We start from the raw sequence: 20,188 nt of genomic DNA on the forward strand, positions 1-20,188 counted from the left end.
GAACCAGAACTCCCGGCGGGCGGACGTTCTTAGACGTGCAGTCTCCCACTGGTTGTCTGGGTGGAGCAGCACTGGGACCTGCCCCTCATCCTGACTCCAGCGTCCCTGCCTCTAATGTAGATGTGCGGGTGTATCCAGAGTCTTAATGGAGTCCCTGCTGCGTGATCGAAACATTTAAAGGATTGTGTCTCACTCACCGCACTTGGAAGGCAATCCCTTCTGCCCTGGGGAAAATGACAGATTAGTGCGTTGGCACCTAAACAGGTCACAGACAGCAGGGGTTTGTGGAAAGACGTGGAGAAATCCACTGGCCCATATTCCAGCCAGCATCTCATCCGATTATTCTGGGCTTTGCTCTGAGCTAAATTGCTGTGCAAAGCAATCTTCTGCAAACTTGATTCAAGATAATGTGGAGGTGCGGTGCGGTGGTGAAGACTCAGCTTGGAGTCGGACCTGGGTGTAAATCCGAATTTTCTTTTACTAGTTGGTAGTTTTGGGGTAAGTTACTTAACTTCTCCAGCCTCAGTTTCTTCATAGGTAAAATTGAAGAGATAGTAACACGTGTAGCGTCGTTATTTTATTTTATTTTTTTATATTGATTATGCCATTACATTTGCTCTATTCCCCCCTCCCTTCCCCTCTACCCTGCATACCCCTCCCCCACCATTTCCCCCTTTAGTTCATGAACATGTGTCTCAATTTCTTTAGATTCTGTATTTCCCCTACTATTCTTACCCTCCCCCTATGTATTTTCTATCTACTGTCTATGCTACTTATTTTCTGTACCTTCTCCCCCCTTCCCCTCCTCCCACTCCCCTATTGCTAACCCTCCCTGAGATCTTCATTTCTATGGTTCTGCTCCTGATCTAGCTATCCTCTTAGTTTGCTTTTGTTTTAGGTATGGTTCTTAATAACTGTGAGTTTGCTGTCCTTTCACTGTTCATCTTTTTTATCTTCTTTTTCTTAGGTAAGTCCCTTTAACATTTCATATAATAAGGGCTTGGTGATGATGAACTCCTTGAATTTGGTCTTATCTGAGAAGCACTTTATCTGTCCTTCCATTCTAAATGAAAGTTTTGCTGGGTAGAGCAATCTTGGTTGTAGATCTTTGGTTTTCATGACTTGGAATACCTCTGTCCAGCCCCTTCTTGCCTGTAAGGTCTCTTTTGAGAAATCAGCTGACAGTCTGATGGGAACTCCTTTATAGGTGACTGTCCCCTTAGCTCTTGCTGCTTCTAAGATTCTCTCCTTCATTTTAATCTTGGCTAATGTAATTATGATGTGCCTTGGTGTGTTCCTTCTTGAGTCCAACTTCTTTGGGACTCTCTGAGCTTCCTGGATTTCTCGGAAGTCTATTTCCTTTGCCATCTTGGGGGAAATTCTCCTTTATTATTTGTTCAAATAATTTTTCAACTGGTGGTTGTGCCTTTCCCCCTTCTGGTACCCCTATAATTCGGATGTTGGAACGTTTAAAGATGTCCTGGAGGTTCCTAATCTCCTCATTTTTCTGAATTCTTATTTCTTCATTCCTTTCTGTTTGATCATTTTTTTCTTCCTTCTGGTTCTCTCCCTTGATTTGAGTCCCAATTTTCTTTCCATTGCTATTGGAATCTTTTGTATCCCCATTCATTTCAATTAATTTAGCTTCCATATGTTTCTCTAATTTGTGGCTAAAGTCAACCAGTTCTGTAAGGATCCTTATAACCAGTGTTTTGAACTGTGCATCTGAAAGACTGGCTATTTCTTCATCACTTAGGTCTATCGGTTCTGGGGCTCTGAGTTGTCCTAGAGCCATTTTTGGTCTGTTCGCGCTGTTAAGTGAGCGGAGCGAAGCCTTAGTTGTTTACCAGGAAGGGGCGACTCAGGTCGCTGGTTTGTGACGCTGTGTGTGGGGGCGGGGTCGGAGAGGGAGTAATGGCGTTCCTCTCCACTAGCCCAGCGTTTCCAGTCACTCCGCACGCCTGGGGTTTATCCGATCGGAATTGCGCGAGCCTGCTGCCCCGCGCCGGCTTCCCTTCTCACTGGCTTCTCCCCACGTAAATGCGCGCGACCGACCGACCGATCGCCGCGCCTCTTCCCTGTGCGCTCCGGCAGCCAGCTGGCTGGCGATCTGTGCCCTCGGTTGCCTGCGCGCGCCGCGCACCGCCCCGCGAATTTTTTCTTGCTAACCTGCTCCGCTGCTGGCCTCGCTCCTCGTACCGGTCCAGCCGAGTATCTAGTTGTCCTTTGGACTCCGTATTGTCGATTTTTCCGTGTGGCTTGGTTGTGACTGCTGTTAAAAATAGTTGTTCTTAGATTTGGTTGTGCACAGAGGCGAGGTGGATCCTCCATCTACGTCTCCATCTTGGCGGAAGTCCGCGTCGTTATTTTTAAAGAGGGTTACATGAGACCAGTGTGTGAAAGTGTGAGGCTTGGTGCCTGGCACAGAAGGTTAAAGATCAGCAATGTCCGACAGAGGCGCGCCACAGCTGAAGAGTGTAAGTGGGGTTTCAGAAACCCTCTGCGTCTGGCGCGGCGCCCCCTCCGCTCAGCTGATGGGGGTGCACGTTGGGGTTGGAAATGGGGTCAGTGTGGGGGGGTGGCGTTATTTGTTCACTTAATGTTGACTGAATACTGCTGATTTGTAGTTTAAGTACATAACAGATATTTCAGGAATAAGCTTAAATAATATTTATTTCGTAAACAAAACAGGCATATCTCAGAGAAAACGTATTCTGAAGCAGAGGAGTTGAGCGCAGCTCCAACAGTTGTGGCCCTGAGCTGCGTCAGACTCACCGGGGAGCGCTTCAGACCTGGGTCTCTCGCTGTGAGAGCGGGGTCTTCCGATGCCCACAGCTCGGTTTCTCTGCACACGGGCCTGGCAGGGACAGGGCGCGGCAGTGATGGGACACCCCATCTGTGGGAGTCACACGTGAGCAAGGAGTGGAGCAGGGAACACCTTCACGGCGTCACTTTACCAGACTCAGGGAGCCCAGTTCTCTTTAATAGACTTTTTTCTTCAACAGTGAGCTTAATGTCTTCTTTACAACTGTACGGCACTGTAGGGGAATATTAATCTCAGAGAAAGCAGTCAGGGAAGTAAATGGAATGGCTAAACTGAGGAGCAGTGATCCCCAAGACATCTGGGCGCGGAGCCACAGGCAGGTGAGCCCCTGAGAGGCAGTTTCCCAAGGATGGCGGAGCCCCTCCCGTCCACCCCTTCTGAGATCAGCCCGGTCATCTGGACTGTTGAGATAGCAAACAGTCATCTGAACAGAAAAGCAGATAATTTGTGTTCTCCCTTTTCTGTTTTGAAAACAAGTCAGTTGATGAATAATAATGCGTGGAGCAGTATTTTTCTTACCAAGCTTATCTCTGCTTTATTCATCTTCACTGGCTCATGGGCAGTACGTATAAAAGCAACACATTGTTCCTCATGTGTTTAAAAAGCTGCATCGCTGTTGAATTTCAGCGCAGTTGCTGCCAAAGCACAGCATGCCCGAAGGGTGGGCAGGAGACCAGGCCGAGGGAGTGACCTCCTAAGTAGGTGAGGAAGGTCGTAGAGCCAGGCAGTTTGAGATTCAGAATAGGAAGGGGGCAGAACTCCCGACTCTCCTAAGCTAGTCTTTGCTTTAGAATTGCACTGCCTGGAATATATGCTAATTAAGTCCAAGACCTTCGCTGTATGCCAAGCTCATCCCAGTTCTATACAGGGCTGCTGGGCTTACAAAGATTAATAAACACCCTCAAAGATCTCTGTGCAGTGTGGGGACACCAAGAGAAAGCCTGGCTTAACACCTGTGGGCAGTGCAGGTGATGAAGATGGGCTCAGAATGAGAGGCCCCACCCCAAGAGGGCTCCCAAGGGGTGTGAAAGAGTGAGGGGTGATCAGGGAAGGCTTTCTGGAGGAGGTGACTCTTGAGGGGGTCTTAATGAGGGCCACGGATACAGCCTCGTTGAGTTTTTTGTGGGAGCGTGAGGGCCTGATTCAGGTGATCCGATGAGATGCGAGGCCATTCGGGTAGGAAAGCGGACGCCTGCTCAGCCGAGGCTGGAAACGGTGAGAGTGCGGCAGGGCCAGGTGCACACTGGCGGGTGGGCGTTCAGCATCGTTACTCAACTGCCAGAGCACGACACTGAAAGAGCTAAAAATAACTACAGTGCAAGTCTGGCATGAACAATAAACCAGATTTTTAGGTTCCATCACTCCAAAGCAACCACCCGCCTCAGTTCCACGGCCATAGGTGAGCGAGCGGTCACCATCCGCCACGTCACATAAGTGGAGCTGTAACCAGCCCCTCAGCCGCGTGTCCGTGGGGGCCGTCTGCGCTGCCGCTGAGGGGTGTTTTGTTGCGTGGGTTTGCCATGCCTGTTTAGTCGCTCACTCACTGGTTTACACTCAGGTCGCTTTCTTGTTTTAGGCTTTTATGAATAAAGCTGTTGGGAAATTGTGTACACATCTTTTTATGAATGCATGCTTTTTAATTTTTTTATTTTAACTGTTGTTCAAGTACAGTTTTCTGTCTTTTACTCCCATCCCAGCCGGTTTCCTTTTTATTGGGCAGCATAAACAGAGTCCACGGGTCATGGGGTAGGTGCTGTGGCACTATCCTGAGGCCAAACGGTTTTCCGAGGTGGCCGCACCAGTGCACCTCCTGCCGGCGACACCGGAACTGCAGGCTTCGTGCTCTGACCGGACTCGTGGGTTGTCTTTCCGGTTCCAGCTGCTGCGCTTGGTGTGCGCGCCGGCTTTAATTCCGAGTTCCCTGGTGACTGGGGTGCTGGCATCTTTTCATGTGCTTATTGGCCATTCGTTTACCTTCTTTTGTGAGGTGTCTCTGTGTCGCTAGTTTTCAATTTAGGAAATTTCTCTTAGGACTCTGTAAAGAGTTTAGCACAAATACCAGAATCTAAAACTTTGAGGACATTTTGAAGAGCTGATGATTAGTATCCCTTTGTCTGTCGTTTTGTGCATTTATAGTGAAAATGGGTAAACCACTGTCTCTTTAATCTTCCTTTTTTAAGAAAGCACATTTATACCTGGAATTTTCTGTGTTTTTTGAAGGCAGGCATAGTAAAAAGCATAGCATTAAAATACCGCCATCTAGTGGCCAAAAGGTAACATTTTATATATTATTAACTGTTGACATCTAATACTTGAAAGATACATACATACATATATAGCAACATATAACGAATGTATGTAACATAAATATATAAATATACACGTGCGAAGCATGACAAATAACTCATGAACCCATCACCCTACTTGCAGAAGCAGAGTATTTCCAATACTGTCGGAACTACCTGCTTGTTCTTCAGTCCCATCTGCCATATTACCCAGAAAAACACCTTTGTGGCCTTTATTATCTATACTTCTATAAACATGGTCAGGAGCCAGGCAGATTCTTTGAAATTGAGTGAGGTGGACAGATGGAGCTGCTGAAAGTGGGCCAGTGAGGCTCGCGTGTACAGCGTCAAGACAGAGCCGCGTGTTTTTGTTTATGGTCCTGTAATTGCAGAAGAGACCAAACTGAATGGGTGATTTTACTTGCTTTAAATTTTCATTTTGAACATCATGCCCAGTGAAGAGTGTGTCAAGGCAGTATAACATCGGGGTGAAAGCAGGAATCAGACAGAGAGCTATGACGGCACCTGTAAGCACCCGGAACGTGCCAGCTGTCACTGTTGGTAATGCCACCACGAGCAATGGGAGTGAGAGCTTACATGGAGTGGCTCAGTGGTGGGGAGGAAAATGCAAACGTGCATTGATTGAGAACCTCTCCGTGTCTTGATTTTCACGTCCATAAGGTCACTTTTCGGAGGAGGTGTGTGTGAATGTGTGTGTGAGACAGAGAGAGAGTGAGCAGGAACAACGTCTGACCTCTACTAAGGACTCCGTCAGTTATAGCTGTCTCTGAATAATTGGCGAAAATGCGGGGCTTCCCGATACTTTGTTTCAAAGCTTGGCAGACAGGTGTACCTTCCCCCTCCTTTTACTCACAACTACATCTCTCACTTTAGGACGCCTTGTTCTTCCTGAAGGATTTCTTCACGAGTCTGTCTACAGAAGTAGAACTGCTGATGGCCCCCGATCCGGAAGGTACCGAGTGTGGAGTAGGCACAGTCCGTAACGACTGCGCGGATTTCATTATTGGGCTTTTTGGAGAATGTACTTACATAGTTTTCATCTTCATTTATACAGACGTGTTCTGTGTTTATTTTCGTTAAATTATGCAAATGTAGTTCATGTGAAAGTAATCATTTAAAAGGTGAAAGTCAGTTTTCTCCGTAGCAGTTGACTGTTTATTAAATGAAATGTAGCAAAGTGGGTTACATCTGGAGTGACTTGAACAGCGCCTGGAAGGAAGCAAACCCATGTTCACATGTGCACGTTACGTTTTCAGTTAAGAAGTCTCCCGGATCCGATGTCACCTGCAGTGTGCCGAGGCGCTTAAGTGCCTCAAAGGAGCCAAGCCTGGTCCTGTCTTTCCCTGGGCCAAAGCAGCCTGCCCGGAGTGAGGGCGCCGGCTCCGAGGAAGTGGCCAACGGGGAGGGAGACAAGGACTTCGCGGCCGAAGAAGTGTCGTTTAGTGACCAGCCTGTGTTTTTTAGGTGAATCCTTTCATTTTGATCACGTGAAGTTCTTTCTGAGTTTTGAAGATGGTTCTTTAACGTGTTCATGTACGGTGGTTGTGAGCTCCCATCAGCTTCTCTGTGCACTGCCAGCCATCAGCTGGGGACCCACCTGACGTCCCCTCCCGTTTTACAGGCAGGAGCCCAGGTTGGGGGCCACCTCTGTTGGTTCTATAGCAGCAGTTTCCGTTCCCCTCCTGCTGCCCTTCTCTTCCCGGTTGCCGAATGGCTTTTTGGTGCCTCCTCGAACACTGAGCTGGTTCCTCTTTTCCTTCACCCACCTCAGCGTCGACCTTCCTCCCTTTTCCCTGCTGGAACTTCCTATCCAGCTTTCTCTGTGTGTCCTCCCCCATCACTGCCCTGTCCTTCCCGGCCTGTCCCCTCGTGGCTGAGTCAGCCCTGTTGGAAGCCAGACCCTGGGCTGGCGCCGTCAGCCCTGACCACTCTTACACGTGGGGGTGCGTCCCTCCTTCACAGACCCTTCATTTCCCCAGCTTACTTCTTTCCCAGCCCTCGACAGTGGCCCGGAGCCTCGGCTCTGCTGGAAGGAGAAAGGGTGACGATGAAACGCACCTGTGTTGTGAGGGGCACTGAGCCACGTCCCCGATCTTCTGTGCTCCTCTCCTGCTGACCTTGGCGGCCCCCAAATTCTGTCTTCCTCTAAGTCCTGCCCAAAGCAAGCGCTGTAACTTTTTGTTTTTCAATTTATTGATGAGAGAGAACGAGAAGAAGGGTGGGGGAGAGAAGGAGAAGCATCACTTTGTCATCCCACTTATTTACGCTTTCATTGGCTGTCTCTTGTGTGTGCCCTGACCAGGGTCAAACCCATGACCTTGGTGTGCAGGATGAAGCTGTAACCAACTGAGCTACAAGGCCAGGGCTGCAGTATAACCATTTTTAAATGGTTTTTATGTTTGAGTATCTTGTATGTTGACGGAAAACCCCAGACTGTGACCGTGGGAAAGGCCCTGGGCTGGACGGTCGCGGTGGTCCCAGCCTTCCCGCTGCAAAGGAAGGGCCTCTCTTGCTTCTGTCCCACATTGATCGTTTTCTCTTAAAAACTTCTACCAGAAAACTGTGTACTCAGTAACAATTTGCATAAATTACCAATTCAGTTATTGTGAATACTGGATAATGGGTATAAAAGAAATTGAAGTGTAAAAAAAGCGCCCCACCCTGTACTTGTTGAGCCCTTACCATCCGCATGCACGCCACAGTGTATTCTAGGCTCAGTGAACAAGACACAGAAGAATCCCCACCTCACTGAGCTTAAACCCAGTGAAAGCGGGTGATGTGTCCTATGTCGAGTCAAGGAGGAGAGAAGAGTAAAAGAACAGGGGGCAGGTGGCGAGGGGCCGTTGCTCACAGCACGGAGGTGCATGCGAGAGGGCCAGAGATGGCCCGCGGCCCAGGCTTCTTGTAGTGACTGGCGTGACTACAGCATTTCAAGGTTCCGTGGGCTCAGCCGTCTCCGGGGGATGGTTTAGGATACAGTCACCAACATTAATTCTGTAGCAAAAATGTGCTTCAGGTTCCAGTTCACACTTCAGCCTGGGAAGCCAGTGCTTCTGTGTGGTGGGTGCCACCCTTGCAGAGTTCCATTCTCAAAGAACTCCCAGTGCTTGTGTGTGGACATCCGGTTTACAAGCACTGATCTCAGGGACGCTCACTGAGTCCTGGCCGGGCCGGTCGGTGCGTTGGAGCGTTGTCCTGGCGTACAGCAGAAGGTTGCAAGTTTGATCCCCGGTCAGGGCACGTCCCGGAGGCCACCAGTCACTGTTTCTCATGTCGTTGTTCCTTTCTCTTTCTCTCTCTAAAATCAATAAACATATCCTTGGGTGAGGATTAAAAATAAAGACTGCTCATTAAAACTCACCAGTGTAGGTAATGTTTCAAAAATTTATTTTCAAAGCCATTCTGGCTCAGCGAGGGCAAGTGCCGTGCCCATGACGGCGCCCCCCTAAAAACGGGGACCCGTGCCCGCTGTCCCTGGCTCTTTCTGCTTCGAGGTGGAGCCACGAGTGAGCACGTCGCCTCTTTTCTTCCCACTCTTTGGTGATGATTATATTACTTGGTTTAGTCTTGAAGGTTGCTTTTATTAATTTGCTGTCTGTATAAATTGAGAATATCTACCAGAGTAAAATTTTTCTAAGATGAACATTACTTAGTAAACTAGGAAAAGGTTTTTATGAGAAATTTGAAATATAATAAAACGATGACTTATAAGATGATTCACATTGGTTTAGTTGTTATGTTACCTTAAGAAAAAGTAAAGCCGAAAGGCATTCTCTTTTATTTATTTTTGGCTTTGTTTTTATTCTCCAATTGAACAAATTAATTTAGATCAAATTAACTATTAGTAACTTTCATATCAATAACTCCCCTTCTTTCTTTATCTTCAGAGAATTTAGATTCACATCAGAAGTTCCTATTCGACTCGATTACCACGGCAAACATGTATCGATGGATCAGGTTTGGAAACTTTGTGTAAAGATTCTCTACAAAGTTACCCCATTTGTTTTTCTGATGCGCTCAGTTTAAAAATTGTTTTTTTCTGTCATAGTTTTATATATGAGATAAAGTGCAAGTTTTAAACTTTAATTCTGTTTTTACACTAAATTAAATACCATTCGCTTAAGAACCCCTGGGGGTTGATATAAATTGGGTCATAGCTATTATAAAACATGTATTGTTTTGCCATAAATGTTTTAAATGTTTTAGCTTCATTAGTGAATATGACTTTGACTTTCCCAACTACTAACTATTTTAAATGTTCAGTCTCTCGATTTACAGGTCAATGTGGCCTTTTTATTTGTGTTTTCAAGGGCACCTTCGCTGGCATTTTGATAGGTCTGGCCCAGTTAAACTGCTCGGAGCTGAAGCTGAAGAGGCTCTTCTACCGGCACGGGTAGGTGGGTTCACCGCACGGGGCTTCAGCGTGAGGTTGCTAAAGCGAGTTTATAAAAAGGGAAAATGGAGTTTTCTGAGCAAGCATACGTGACTTAGTTTACAGTATTGTTTGGAGAGAGCTCATTTTTAGAGGATCCTTATTGAGATGTATTCTGAGAGACTAGAATTCTGAGAGAGTAATTCTAGCAGAGTAGTCTTTTTCCAAAACAGCTATAGTTATCCTATTTTTTTATAATGTCCCAAACTAGTCAGTCGGCTTATTTAGTGAAAAGGCTGAGGGTGCACAGGGCTCTCACCAGCTCTCCATAGCTGAGAACTGCACGGCAACTTGCAGACGCTGAGTTAGTCCCCTGCCGCAGCCTTAGATGTTGAAGAAGTCAGCACGGTGGTAAAACACACTTGCACCTGCTGCCTGAGCCTTGCGGGAATTCCTACCATCACAGCTGCGTCACACGTGTGTGTACACTTATTTACATGTATGCTCAGACTGAGCACCTGTAATATTCTGTCCTTGTAAGATGTAATTTTCTTTGGCCTTAAGTAAAAACATTCCCCAGACTTACCGAGAGCTGTACATTTCTTCTCCTCCCTGTGTACTAACAGTGTGTGCTCTAGTTTGCTAGGCGTTGACAAGTTACTCTCCTACGCGATCACCGAGTGGCTGACCGACATTAAGAAGAACCAGCTGCCGGGGATCCTGGGCGGCGTGGGGCCCATGCACTCACTGGTGCAGTTAGGTGAGCTTTCCTTTTCAGTCGTTTTTTTATCTAATCCGTGATACGTAACCCTTTTCCGGTCATGGGTGCCTTGGAGGGTCCGTGTGAGGAGCATCTTTCTAGAAAAGCCACCTTTGTAGTCACACACGGAACTCGGCCTCCCCTGCCAGGGGTTAGAAAGCCCAGGGCTGGAATGTGAGCAGAGGGCTGAGCCCCAGCCTGGCAGCTGACTGCGGCCCCTCTCGTTCCAGTGCAAGGCCTGAAGGACCTGGTCTGGCTGCCCATAGAGCAGTACCGGAAGGACGGCCGCATCGTCAGAGGCTTCCAGAGAGGCGCTGCCTCCTTCGGCACCTGCACAGCCATGGCCGCCCTGGAGCTCACCAACAGGATGGTTCAGACCATACAGGTATCTCTCCCTCCGCTACCTGGGTCTGCACAGAGGGGAGGAGCCACTGCAAAACGGGTCTGTCATTTTTTTTAATGACACTGAAAATATGCAGAATGTGGAGAGTAGATATTTTATTTGTAATGATTTAATATCATGCTTTTTTAATCTGTTACGCAGTGGTAAATAATGAGTAGAGTTAGTGGAATACAGTGTTAGATTTGTTTGCCTATTTCTGGTTAATTATAACCACTCAGTTACCAAGGATTTATCTCACATTTACATGATAAGGTCATGGCTGAATGTAAAGGCGGCCTTACGGACGAAAGGGTGCTTGTGTGAAGGTTTGCCGTGTTAAGTGTTAAGCTGCAGCTGACCTGATGTGGGCTGAGCGTTCCCAACCAACCTGGTAACGGGGAGACGGGCCTCAGAGGGCAGAGGAGGGACCACTCCAGTCAGCACGACTAAGAGTGTCAGTTTTGAATGTGTGCCCTGATGTTCCTACTGCAAAGGCAGCCTGTTCTTGTAAAGAATTCAGACCCTGCTGAAGCACCCGGGAGGGTGCACCCCCTCCATTGCTCCCCGTCCCTGCGGGAAGTGCGCTCTCGGCCGTCAGTCCAGGCCGTCTTCCGAGTCCTTTCTTACTTTCTGTAACACGACCAGGCGGCGGCAGAGACTGCTTATGACATGGTGTCTCCCGGCACTCTTTCCATCGAGCCCAAGAAGCCCAGAAGGTTCCCGCATCACCGCCTAGCCCACCAGCCGGTAGACCTGCGGGAAGGGGTGGCCAAGGCCTACAGCGTCGTGAAAGAGGTAGGTGCCACTGGCGTGGGACAGGCCGGAACTAGTGTCCACGCTTCTCCAAACGGCGATCAGTGGTTGGGGTTCCTCCCGAAGAGCCCCTGGGAGTGGAGTTGGACATGCTCCCTACGGCCGGGCAGGTGCCCGGGACCGGCGGGCTCACGCTTCACTGATGGGCTCCGTCTCGGAGAGTTTTAGAAAGTGCATGTGCAGTTTCAGTTTTCCTGTCCACTCCACTTTATTCCGCCCCACGGTCTTGCACGGAAGCAAGCAAGGAATAGCACTCACACCAGGTTCTCACCAGCTGGATTCAGTGCCCATTTATACTTCACTGTGTTTACTCACGTTTGTTTAAAACATGCAAGTTTTCAGGTGACTCGCTCACCCTGATCCCATTCCCTGCCTCCACTGTCCTGGAGGTGGTACAGATTCTTCTTACGTGTTTTCCTAGTTTCAGTTTGCAAGTATCTACTCAGAAGCAACACATCTCATCGTTTGAATTTAAAAGTTAACATAAATGGTATATTGTATGTATCACTCTGTAACTTACATCTTTCAAGATGTGTCCATGTTGATGTATGGACAGCAAATGTAACCTCTGTTACAGTATTTCATTGTGTGGACATAGCACAGTTTGTTTATTTCGCTATTGGTGGACACCGAGTTTCCGTTTTTCTCTAAAACATCGCTGTAGGAAGGTTCATTGAAAAGTCCCTTTGCTCGTGAGGTAGAATTGATGATTCGCAACAACTTGCACCTTGACATTCACCAAACATTGCCAGATCTTCGTTCAGCTGCATCGCTGAGCCCTGGTTCTCACTGCTGGTGTCGGGGCACTTCCTGTCTTAATCTTCTTCAACCTTCCTTCTAACGTGACATGGAGTTGGAGTCCGAGGTTCACTCACGGTTGGTGTATTAGGGTTTCACGGAAGGTGTTTTCCCCACCACACGCTGGCAGGCAGCAGTGCCTCAGGCAGCCGTCTGGCCGACAGAAGTGGCCTCTGGCGTCCCAAACTGGGAGGAGACCACTGAGGCAGGGCCCCCAAGGAAATTATTAGTGGCCAGACCGTGGGTCTCTTTTCTTAGAAGGGGATTCAGTCGGGAGAATAAAGGGATGTAATTACCCGTCAGACCTGCTCCTGCAGGTGGTGGGATGGCCCGTTATTGGTGGATACGTGAGGATGTATCGGGGGGTGGAAGTGACCCCGGGGCAGCGCGCAGAGCAGGGCAGCGGGCTACCCTCCCTCTTGGCTGGCTGGCACTTCTGTCTGTAAGAGGCTTCGCCTGCACCTGCTTTACATTGGCGTTTGTGTGCAGACTTCCAGCCTGGTGGTTTTCCTTACTCGGGGGCCAGGAAGCAGGCTCAGTGGGCATGGCCTCCCGTGTCCCGTGGCCAGTCGGCAGTGGACGGGGACAGGAACTGGGCACTGGGTCTCATGTTTAGTTCTCCCTCTCGGAAGCTGCCGATGTGAAAAATGGAGGGAGGCAGGGAGGAGCTGGGAGAGTGCGCAGAGGTGGTAGGGTGTGCTTGGTTAGACTGAATCTGAATTCTGTTTCACAAAACTCTTTGACTAGAGCTTCCTGAGTGGTGATACATGTCTCTGCTTCCGCTGGGTGTGACCAGCTCAAAGACCCAGGGTGAACAGCCCGTGTGTCTCACAGACAGGCCCGTCCCCCAGGGCAGGGTCGGCAAACTAGACTTCGCAGGTTAGAGCTGACGGCCTGGGCTGCTTCATAAGGGCCTTCTAGCTAAGAATGACTTGTACCGCTTTAGAGGATTGCAAAAACCAGAGTGAACGACCCGGGACGTGCGGCCCACAGGTGTCCCCGTGGGGTGCACTAGGGAGGAAGCTTGCCGACGCTGCTGGGCCGGCTCTGCTCTGGGGCCGCCAGGTGGTTACGCACGTGGGGGTGGCGGTGGTGTCCAGGGATCAGTTACTAAACTCTTCGTCCCCGCTAAGCCGTGCCGCGCTCTTCACATGCTTCATGCAACTCACAACCGCCACGGCCTGTTCTTTCCCCGTTTCAAGGTCTGAGGTCACATGGCCCAAGTGACGGAGCCACGTGTGAATTCACTCCTGTTGTCTCCGTGCTGGGTGGTGGTAATTATCTTCATGAACTAATACCTTCTCATTGTTTGTGGGCGGGGAGAGCAGCCGAGAGAGGGGGAGGAAGAGGATGTGGACAAGTGTGTAAACTGTGAGCCTTTTCTTCTGGGGGCTCATGTTCCCCTTATTGCCCGTTGTCTGGGAGATGGTTTAAAGAATAGCATTTATTATCTTTTTCTTTTAGTTTTCCGTACTTCATTTCGCCTCGACCCCCCCCCCCCAGTACTGTGCGTTTTTGCCTTCTGTGTCAGGAAGAGATGATCCCCTTGCTCGCTCATCAGAGCGACGGCTGGAGTCTGGGCAGGGACGGGGCTGCTGGATCTCCCTGGGGAGCCCGGTTTCTTGGCCTGTGAGCTTCACGGAAATAAATGGTCACCGTGGAGCAGAGCCCCTTGTCCCCTGGGGGGTTTCTGAGTTGGACGGGTGGTGGAGACCCCCAGGCCGTGTACGCAGCTTCACCCCGTGGCCCTGTGGACACGCTCGTCTTCGTGGCCCCAAAGCGCAGCAGTCCCGAGTGGGCCATTGTCCGGCAGTCGGAGGGCAGGCAGACAATGCCGGAGCCCCGTGTGTCATCGTCACATACGCTCCTGCTTTATGTTCCCAGAATTTCCTCCGTGTAGTTCAATGACATGTTCTGTTTAGCCCTTTGTCTTAACTGACTGGTCCACAGTTACCTTTCTGCTGCGTAGCCAGTCACTGAAAACAAATTAATATTCTGGAGCTTAGTAGAACCGGGTTTTCTTGTTACCCTTGCTTCAGAGGAACTGTCACCACACTCCTGCAGTGACCATGCTTGTTCCAGAAGCTTCGTGTGCTGTTTGACCACAGGGGTCAGTCAGCCAGCGAAGCTGCCTTGGCCCTTCACACTTCGGCAGCCCTCCCTCAGGGGCACTGCAGTTTAGCTGGGTCCCAGCAAAACGGCCGTGACAATTGCCTCTCACTCCTCTTATCATTAGAATTTTGCCATAAAAATAATTATCCTGGGTTGTCCCCGAGGCAGGTCTTTTGTTTCTTTTTGGTCTAACAAACGTGTTGGATAAATCCACTGAAGTGTGTGTTCTAGGATAAGGGGGGCTTCCCACCAGTGACGGGCTCCCCTCTCTGCCGCCCCCTCCAGGGCATCGCTGACACAGCTCATACCATTTACGAGACTGCGGCCCGCGAGCACGAGAGCAGAGGGGTCACGGGCGCCGTGGGCGAGGTCCTGCGCCAGATCCCGCCAGCGGTAGTGAAACCTCTGATCGTCGCCACGGAGGCAACGTCCAATGTGTTGGGAGGCATGAGGAACCAGATGAGACCAGATGTCCGGCAAGACGAGTCCCAGAAGTGGCGGCACGGGGAGGACTGACGCTTCAGAGGTGACTCTTCCAACGACGACGAGGGTGATGACGAGGGTGGAGCTGAGGTTCGGAGCGTCCCATCGTCCCATCGGCAGCTGTAGAGGGAACCCAGGTAATTTCATTGTGCTCATCTCAGGAACAAAAGCATATCTTAGTTAAGTAATTTAACATCCCCCAAACGCGCAACCAGAACTGCTGCCACTCTAGGGCTGGTTTGGGACTTGCCTGTACAAGTGTCTGGTGGCTGGTGTCAAAAGTCCTTAAAGCATTGCTGCCAAGGTAGAGGAGTGCTTGCCTTTGTCAAGGTGACTCGGATTCCCCAGGCTGCGGGCTCGGCCCTCGGAGACCCTGTTGCAGGCACCGCGGCTCGGAAGTGGTTGGGCCCTGGGAACCCGCTGCTCCGGGAGGCGATTTTCCTCCGGGTTTGAAAAGGATCCCAGCTTCCCAGCTTTCACGGAGAATGAGAGACAGGGCCACGGGCAGAGCCAAGCAAATAGGATTTTCCGAGCGAACGCCAGTGAGGAGCCACTCACCGCGCCTGCCGGGTTTCGGGTCCCTGCCCTGGGAACACATCACGCCCACACGCCCGCAGGAGCGGGCGTGTCCCCGAGTGTCCTGTCGCGCTGCACTTTATCCTGTGTGTGTGTTTCTGGGTCCGTGCGAGTCACGTGCTGTCCGTCTGCTTTCCGTGATTTTACAAAGATGCACAAGATACAGAAAGAATCAGCCTGGAAGTTTTGGCAAAGGAGGGTAACGCAAGTGTAATAATCCTCGTGTATCTGGAGCGTGAATGAAAATGTGCACCCGTATGAGCTGGGCCACGTAGTTGTTTAAACGTTCACTTAGGCCATCGTAGTGCTGTGGGCAGTGTGTGGAAGGGGAGAGTGGAAGTGTGTTTACGCTTTTAAATTAACCAAAAATCCTCCAAATTTGCCCTAGTCAGTCATTTCGAAGTACCATTTTTACCTGGTTAACAATGTACATTTTGATAACGTGTCAGGAATGAATAAAGTATTTTTATTTAAAGGTGAAATTGTTTTATGCCTCCACGGATGTTTTGCTTTCTTAGAGCACATTCGTAGGTGCAGTACTCTGATTTATCCCAAGGTACTTGCGAACGCTCTCTCAGAGTCGATTCTGGTGAACAGCGAGCCGGTCACGGCCCAGGACGGGGAGGGGAAGTGCTCTCACCTGGGTCTCCCAGGGGAAGGGGGCGGGACTCTGTGTGCCCGCTGCTGACCCGTGTGTGGCGAGAGCTCTCATTTTCCCCAGTGGGGGTCTCGTCAAGGTCAGTTTAGATTTCAGGACCACATTTCAGTGCAGGGGTTTGGAAAATAACATCGCATCACTTTCATTCTCTGAGTTTTATCAACAAGAAAGCAGTGTAAACCAAAAATCTGAACATGTAAAATCTATGAAAACTGTGCTTGATAACGTTCATTTTTATTTTGTTTCCTTCTTACTGCTGAGCAACCGGAAAGGGCAGTGCTCAGAGGATTGCCGTGTCTGAGTGGCCCGGGTCCCTTGCCGCCCTGCCCCCGTCCCGCGGTGTCCATGTGCAGACGCGGTCTGAGGGGGCGGGGCATGCAGGTACCACCTGCGTGGGCGCCTCCGACAGCCTGGCCTTCACCCTGACGGGCTCCGTCCCCTCACAACGGAGCACCCACTCATGTTATCTGTGATGAGGAGTCACACTGGAAAACACTGGATCACACTCAGAAACAGAAAACCTCTTTACCTTTTAAATATGCTCCCCACACTCCCACTCACTACGCGAGTTCAGTGAGCTGCAGGATACGGAGAAATAATCTTGGTCCCGTGAGCTGCAGGCGGGCCGTCCTTTGATGAACTGGGCTCACGTGTTTCCTCTAAACCCACCTTTGTGACGAGGTGCCCACGTCTGCCCTGCCCCGCCCTCCCGCCCTCCCGCGCCAGCTGCTGACGGACCTGGGTGTGGGAGCGGAAGCCTGTGTCCCGGACTCAGCACTGAGGGCCCGGCGTGGCCGACGTGCTCTTCACTGGAGGGGTTTCTGTGTCCTGTGCCTGGGTGCTTCTGCTTTGTTACTCAACCTCAATTGTTTCCTTCTTTAAAAGTGTGGGGTCAGACTGTTACCTTGTGATGACACCGTAAAAACAGTGCTAGGCCGGATCCCCCGGTGGCCAGATCTGTGACTCGCCAAGCGACGGCTTGGCCAAGACTTTTTTTTGATCTCTCTAAAACTTGGTGTCCCTTCTCCATGAACAAAGGGGTTTCTGACAGCAAAGCCCAACAAAGATTTTCGGATGAAGAGGGTGTGCGTGTGCGTGTGCGCGCATGTGTGTGTAAATGGTGGTGTGGACAGGATGCTCAGTAGAGTGCCCCAGGCCCACGACACTGCAGACGGCCTGCATTGTCCCACGAGAGCACTGCGCACGTCACGCAGAGTAGCTGGGGTTCCTTCAGGGCTCAGGCCACTTAGGGTGTGGCATTCTGCGCAGCCGCGGCGCCCGTGAGGCGCACTTCTGGTGTGACGCTTCTGAACGGAACAGGCCGCGTGTGTCTGCGGCTGCGCTGAGTCCGTGCAGGGCTGTCCCCAAGGGCTGCAGGTAAGCGAGCCTGACCCAGAGCCGCAGCGAGGCTCAGAACCCCACGGTGTCGCTGCACCACGGGGAGACCACCTCCGTCACGGGCAGCCGAGCCTGTGGCCGTGTCTCCTCCTAACAGGACCAGGGCGGATCCCCGTGTCCCTCCTGTCCGTCCCCAGGTTGCTGTTATTTATGTGTAGAATGTCCACTCAGCTTCTGCCCTTCAAGGTAGACAGGGCCCAGCGGTTCTGCCCATCACTGCAGTGGACTTTCACTTTATTAGAACTTGGTTCCCATTGGGATTCCCATTTGAGCACATTTAACATCAACATTTTTACAATACAAAAGTTGCTTTAAGAAAAGAAAATCATCTGGCTGGTGTGGCTCAGTGGATTGAGCGTGAACCTGTGAACCAAAGGGTTGTGGGTTCGATTCCCAGTCAGGCACATGCCCAGGTTGTGGGCCAGGTCCCCAGTAGGGGGCGCACCAGAGGCAGCCACCTATTGATTGTTTCTCTCCCTCTTCCTCCTTTCCCCTCTCTCTAAAAATAAATAAATAAAATCTTCAAAAAAAAAGAAAAGTCCAAGTAGCAGTGTGTCTACAATGGATAAAAACCAATGTTTTATCCCTCCTGCTGCGTGTCAGTTTCAAATGCTATTAAAATGTGACCCGGCTGGCGTGGCTGGTGTGGCTCAGTGGACTGAGCACCAGCCTGTAAACTGAGAGGTCGCTGGTTCGATTCCCAGTCAGGGCACAGGCCTGGGCTGCAGACCAAGTCCCAGTTAGGGGCACATGAGAGGCAACCAATTGATGTATCTCTCAAACATCTGGGTTTCTCTGCCCCTCTCCCTCCCCCTCTCTCTAAAAATCAATAAATGTAAAAAAATAAAATAGTTCCAGCTTTTAAGGGAACGGCTCTTCAACTGTCTCTGTGAACAAGGGTGTGCTGCCTTTGCTCAGTCCCGGAACAGTCGACAGCCCTGCTCGTCCAGGGGCTGCTCGTGCAGAGGCGGGCGCCTGCCCCGTGCTCGCTCCCCTGGGTCCCCGCACGGCATGTGCCCCGCACGGCGGGGAGAGAGTGGGCAGTGTTGAAGTTAAGCTCTTTGAATGGACACTTGCTCCAGGTGGTTTCAGGGTTAACAGTGAATTGTCAGCATCAGTTTCGATGTTGTGGGTGTACAAAGCTGGGCCCAAGTGGAGTCGTTTAGTCTGTGTCCATTTCGTGCGCCTGCGTTGGGCGTGGCTCCTCTGAATTCTGGGGAGTGTGGCAAGGCTCACGCGCTAAGCTGAGCGATCTTATTCCCCCTCTTCCTCTTGACCCACATAAGGCATTGGAGAGAATGTCTATGAAGTTGAAATTTCTTGAAAGTAAAGCACTAAGCAAACACCAGGTGATGCTCTTGTATCTGCAAGGACATCAACTTGGATGCACCAATTGCTATCGATGGGATAAATCCCATACGCTTTTGTGAGTCTTACATTGAAAAGGAAGGTTATGTGTATAGTGTATAGATAATGAAGGCAAAAAAAAGAGATTTCTGTTGCCAAAAAATCTTACTTCTGTCTACTGGAAGATAGTTGTTTCGTGGAAGAATAACTGAGTGCTTCAATGCCAATGTATGTTTGTCCCCGTGTTTTCAGGGTCCTGCACTGTGACCCTGTCATAGATTTTATGTGCACAGTTGCGAGTCAGCCAGTTTGAACCACACGTGTTTTCCTTTCATTGTACTTTCTGCAAATCACAGGTGGAAAATGCAGCCTAACGCACCACCATGACAGGCTTCTCTTGGGATGAGAAATTTGAGGGAGCTTCCGTAGTTCATAAGTTTCAGCAATCTTTAAGAACATAGGTGTTGGGTGCTTTCACCTCGCATCATGGCTGCTGGCCCCTCGGTCTCAAGTATGTTGCTTGCAGGAAGTGCCAGAGGTTTCAGGAGGCTGCGAACCTGCTGGAGTCCCACCCAGTGACCCCTCTGATGCCCTGGGTGGTGGGCATAACTTCTCTGTAAAACCTGCGTTCACTTCACTGTCTCACATGTCACTTGTGTCTCTGAAGTGGCAGCTTCCAATTGCCAGTTCATTTGTCTTACATTGTGAAACTTGCCGGTCACGTGGGGCTTTTCACTGCGGGTTTGCTGGGGCGCCATGTTCAGCCCTGACCTGAACCCGTCCCGACTTGCAGTAGTCGTCACCTCGATCCCATGGCGAGTAGAGAACAGACACTGTGTGTGTTGCCCACCGCCGCTGCTGCGCCTCCTAATAAGGTAATTACAGATGTGACTACTTGTAGAATACTGATGCTGTACACGTATTTTTGTGGAAATGTAAATCGTGACTATTTAAAATATGAAATTAAGAATCCTCTTGAAGAAAATTAAAATATTTATTCTTTGGAATTTGCTTCAAACACTGTTGTCTTTTGCCAAGAACCCTTCCACAAGCCCCCCCCCCACACACACACACACAGTCCTTCTGCGGGGTGAGCGGTAGGGCCGGGTCGGACCCTGTTCCTGGGCAATGGCGTCCGTGCCATCCCGGTACTGCCGACGGCGTGTGTCGTGCCGGAGGGCCACCCACCCCCGAGATGCGCGGGGTGTGCTGTGTTGGTGCCTGCCGCTCCCACCCCCTCGGGTGCGAGTCACTGGGTTTTTCCTGCAGTGTAGACTCGTGTCCAGTGCATCCTGTGGGCTTGACCATAGGAACCTAATAAACATGTGATAACTCTGTTTTATTTGGAGGAATATTTCT

At 50.3% G+C, this 20,188-nt stretch overlaps 1 protein-coding gene across 1 annotated transcript in view; it reads left to right on the forward strand.

The window, feature by feature from the left end:
• ATG2B (autophagy related 2B) overlaps positions 1–19,791 on the forward strand; it is a 67,853-nt gene extending 48,062 nt beyond the window's left edge. Inside the window, exons 35-42 of the mRNA XM_037130287.2 lie at positions 6,004–6,082; positions 6,387–6,594; positions 9,018–9,087; positions 9,441–9,523; positions 10,141–10,262; positions 10,493–10,647; positions 11,290–11,439; positions 14,653–19,791. Coding sequence (XP_036986182.2) covers positions 6,004–6,082; positions 6,387–6,594; positions 9,018–9,087; positions 9,441–9,523; positions 10,141–10,262; positions 10,493–10,647; positions 11,290–11,439; positions 14,653–14,883 — 1,098 coding nt within the window. The 3' untranslated portion in view covers positions 14,884–19,791. The remainder of the gene's footprint in view (positions 1–6,003; positions 6,083–6,386; positions 6,595–9,017; positions 9,088–9,440; positions 9,524–10,140; positions 10,263–10,492; positions 10,648–11,289; positions 11,440–14,652) is intronic.
• Positions 19,792–20,188: the final 397 nt, after the last annotated feature.

The sequence above is a fragment of the Artibeus jamaicensis genome, unplaced genomic scaffold (genome assembly GCF_021234435.1).
Source record: "Artibeus jamaicensis isolate MK-2021 breed Jamaican fruit bat unplaced genomic scaffold, CSHL_Jam_final contig_444, whole genome shotgun sequence".
NCBI lineage: Eukaryota > Metazoa > Chordata > Mammalia > Chiroptera > Phyllostomidae > Artibeus > Artibeus jamaicensis.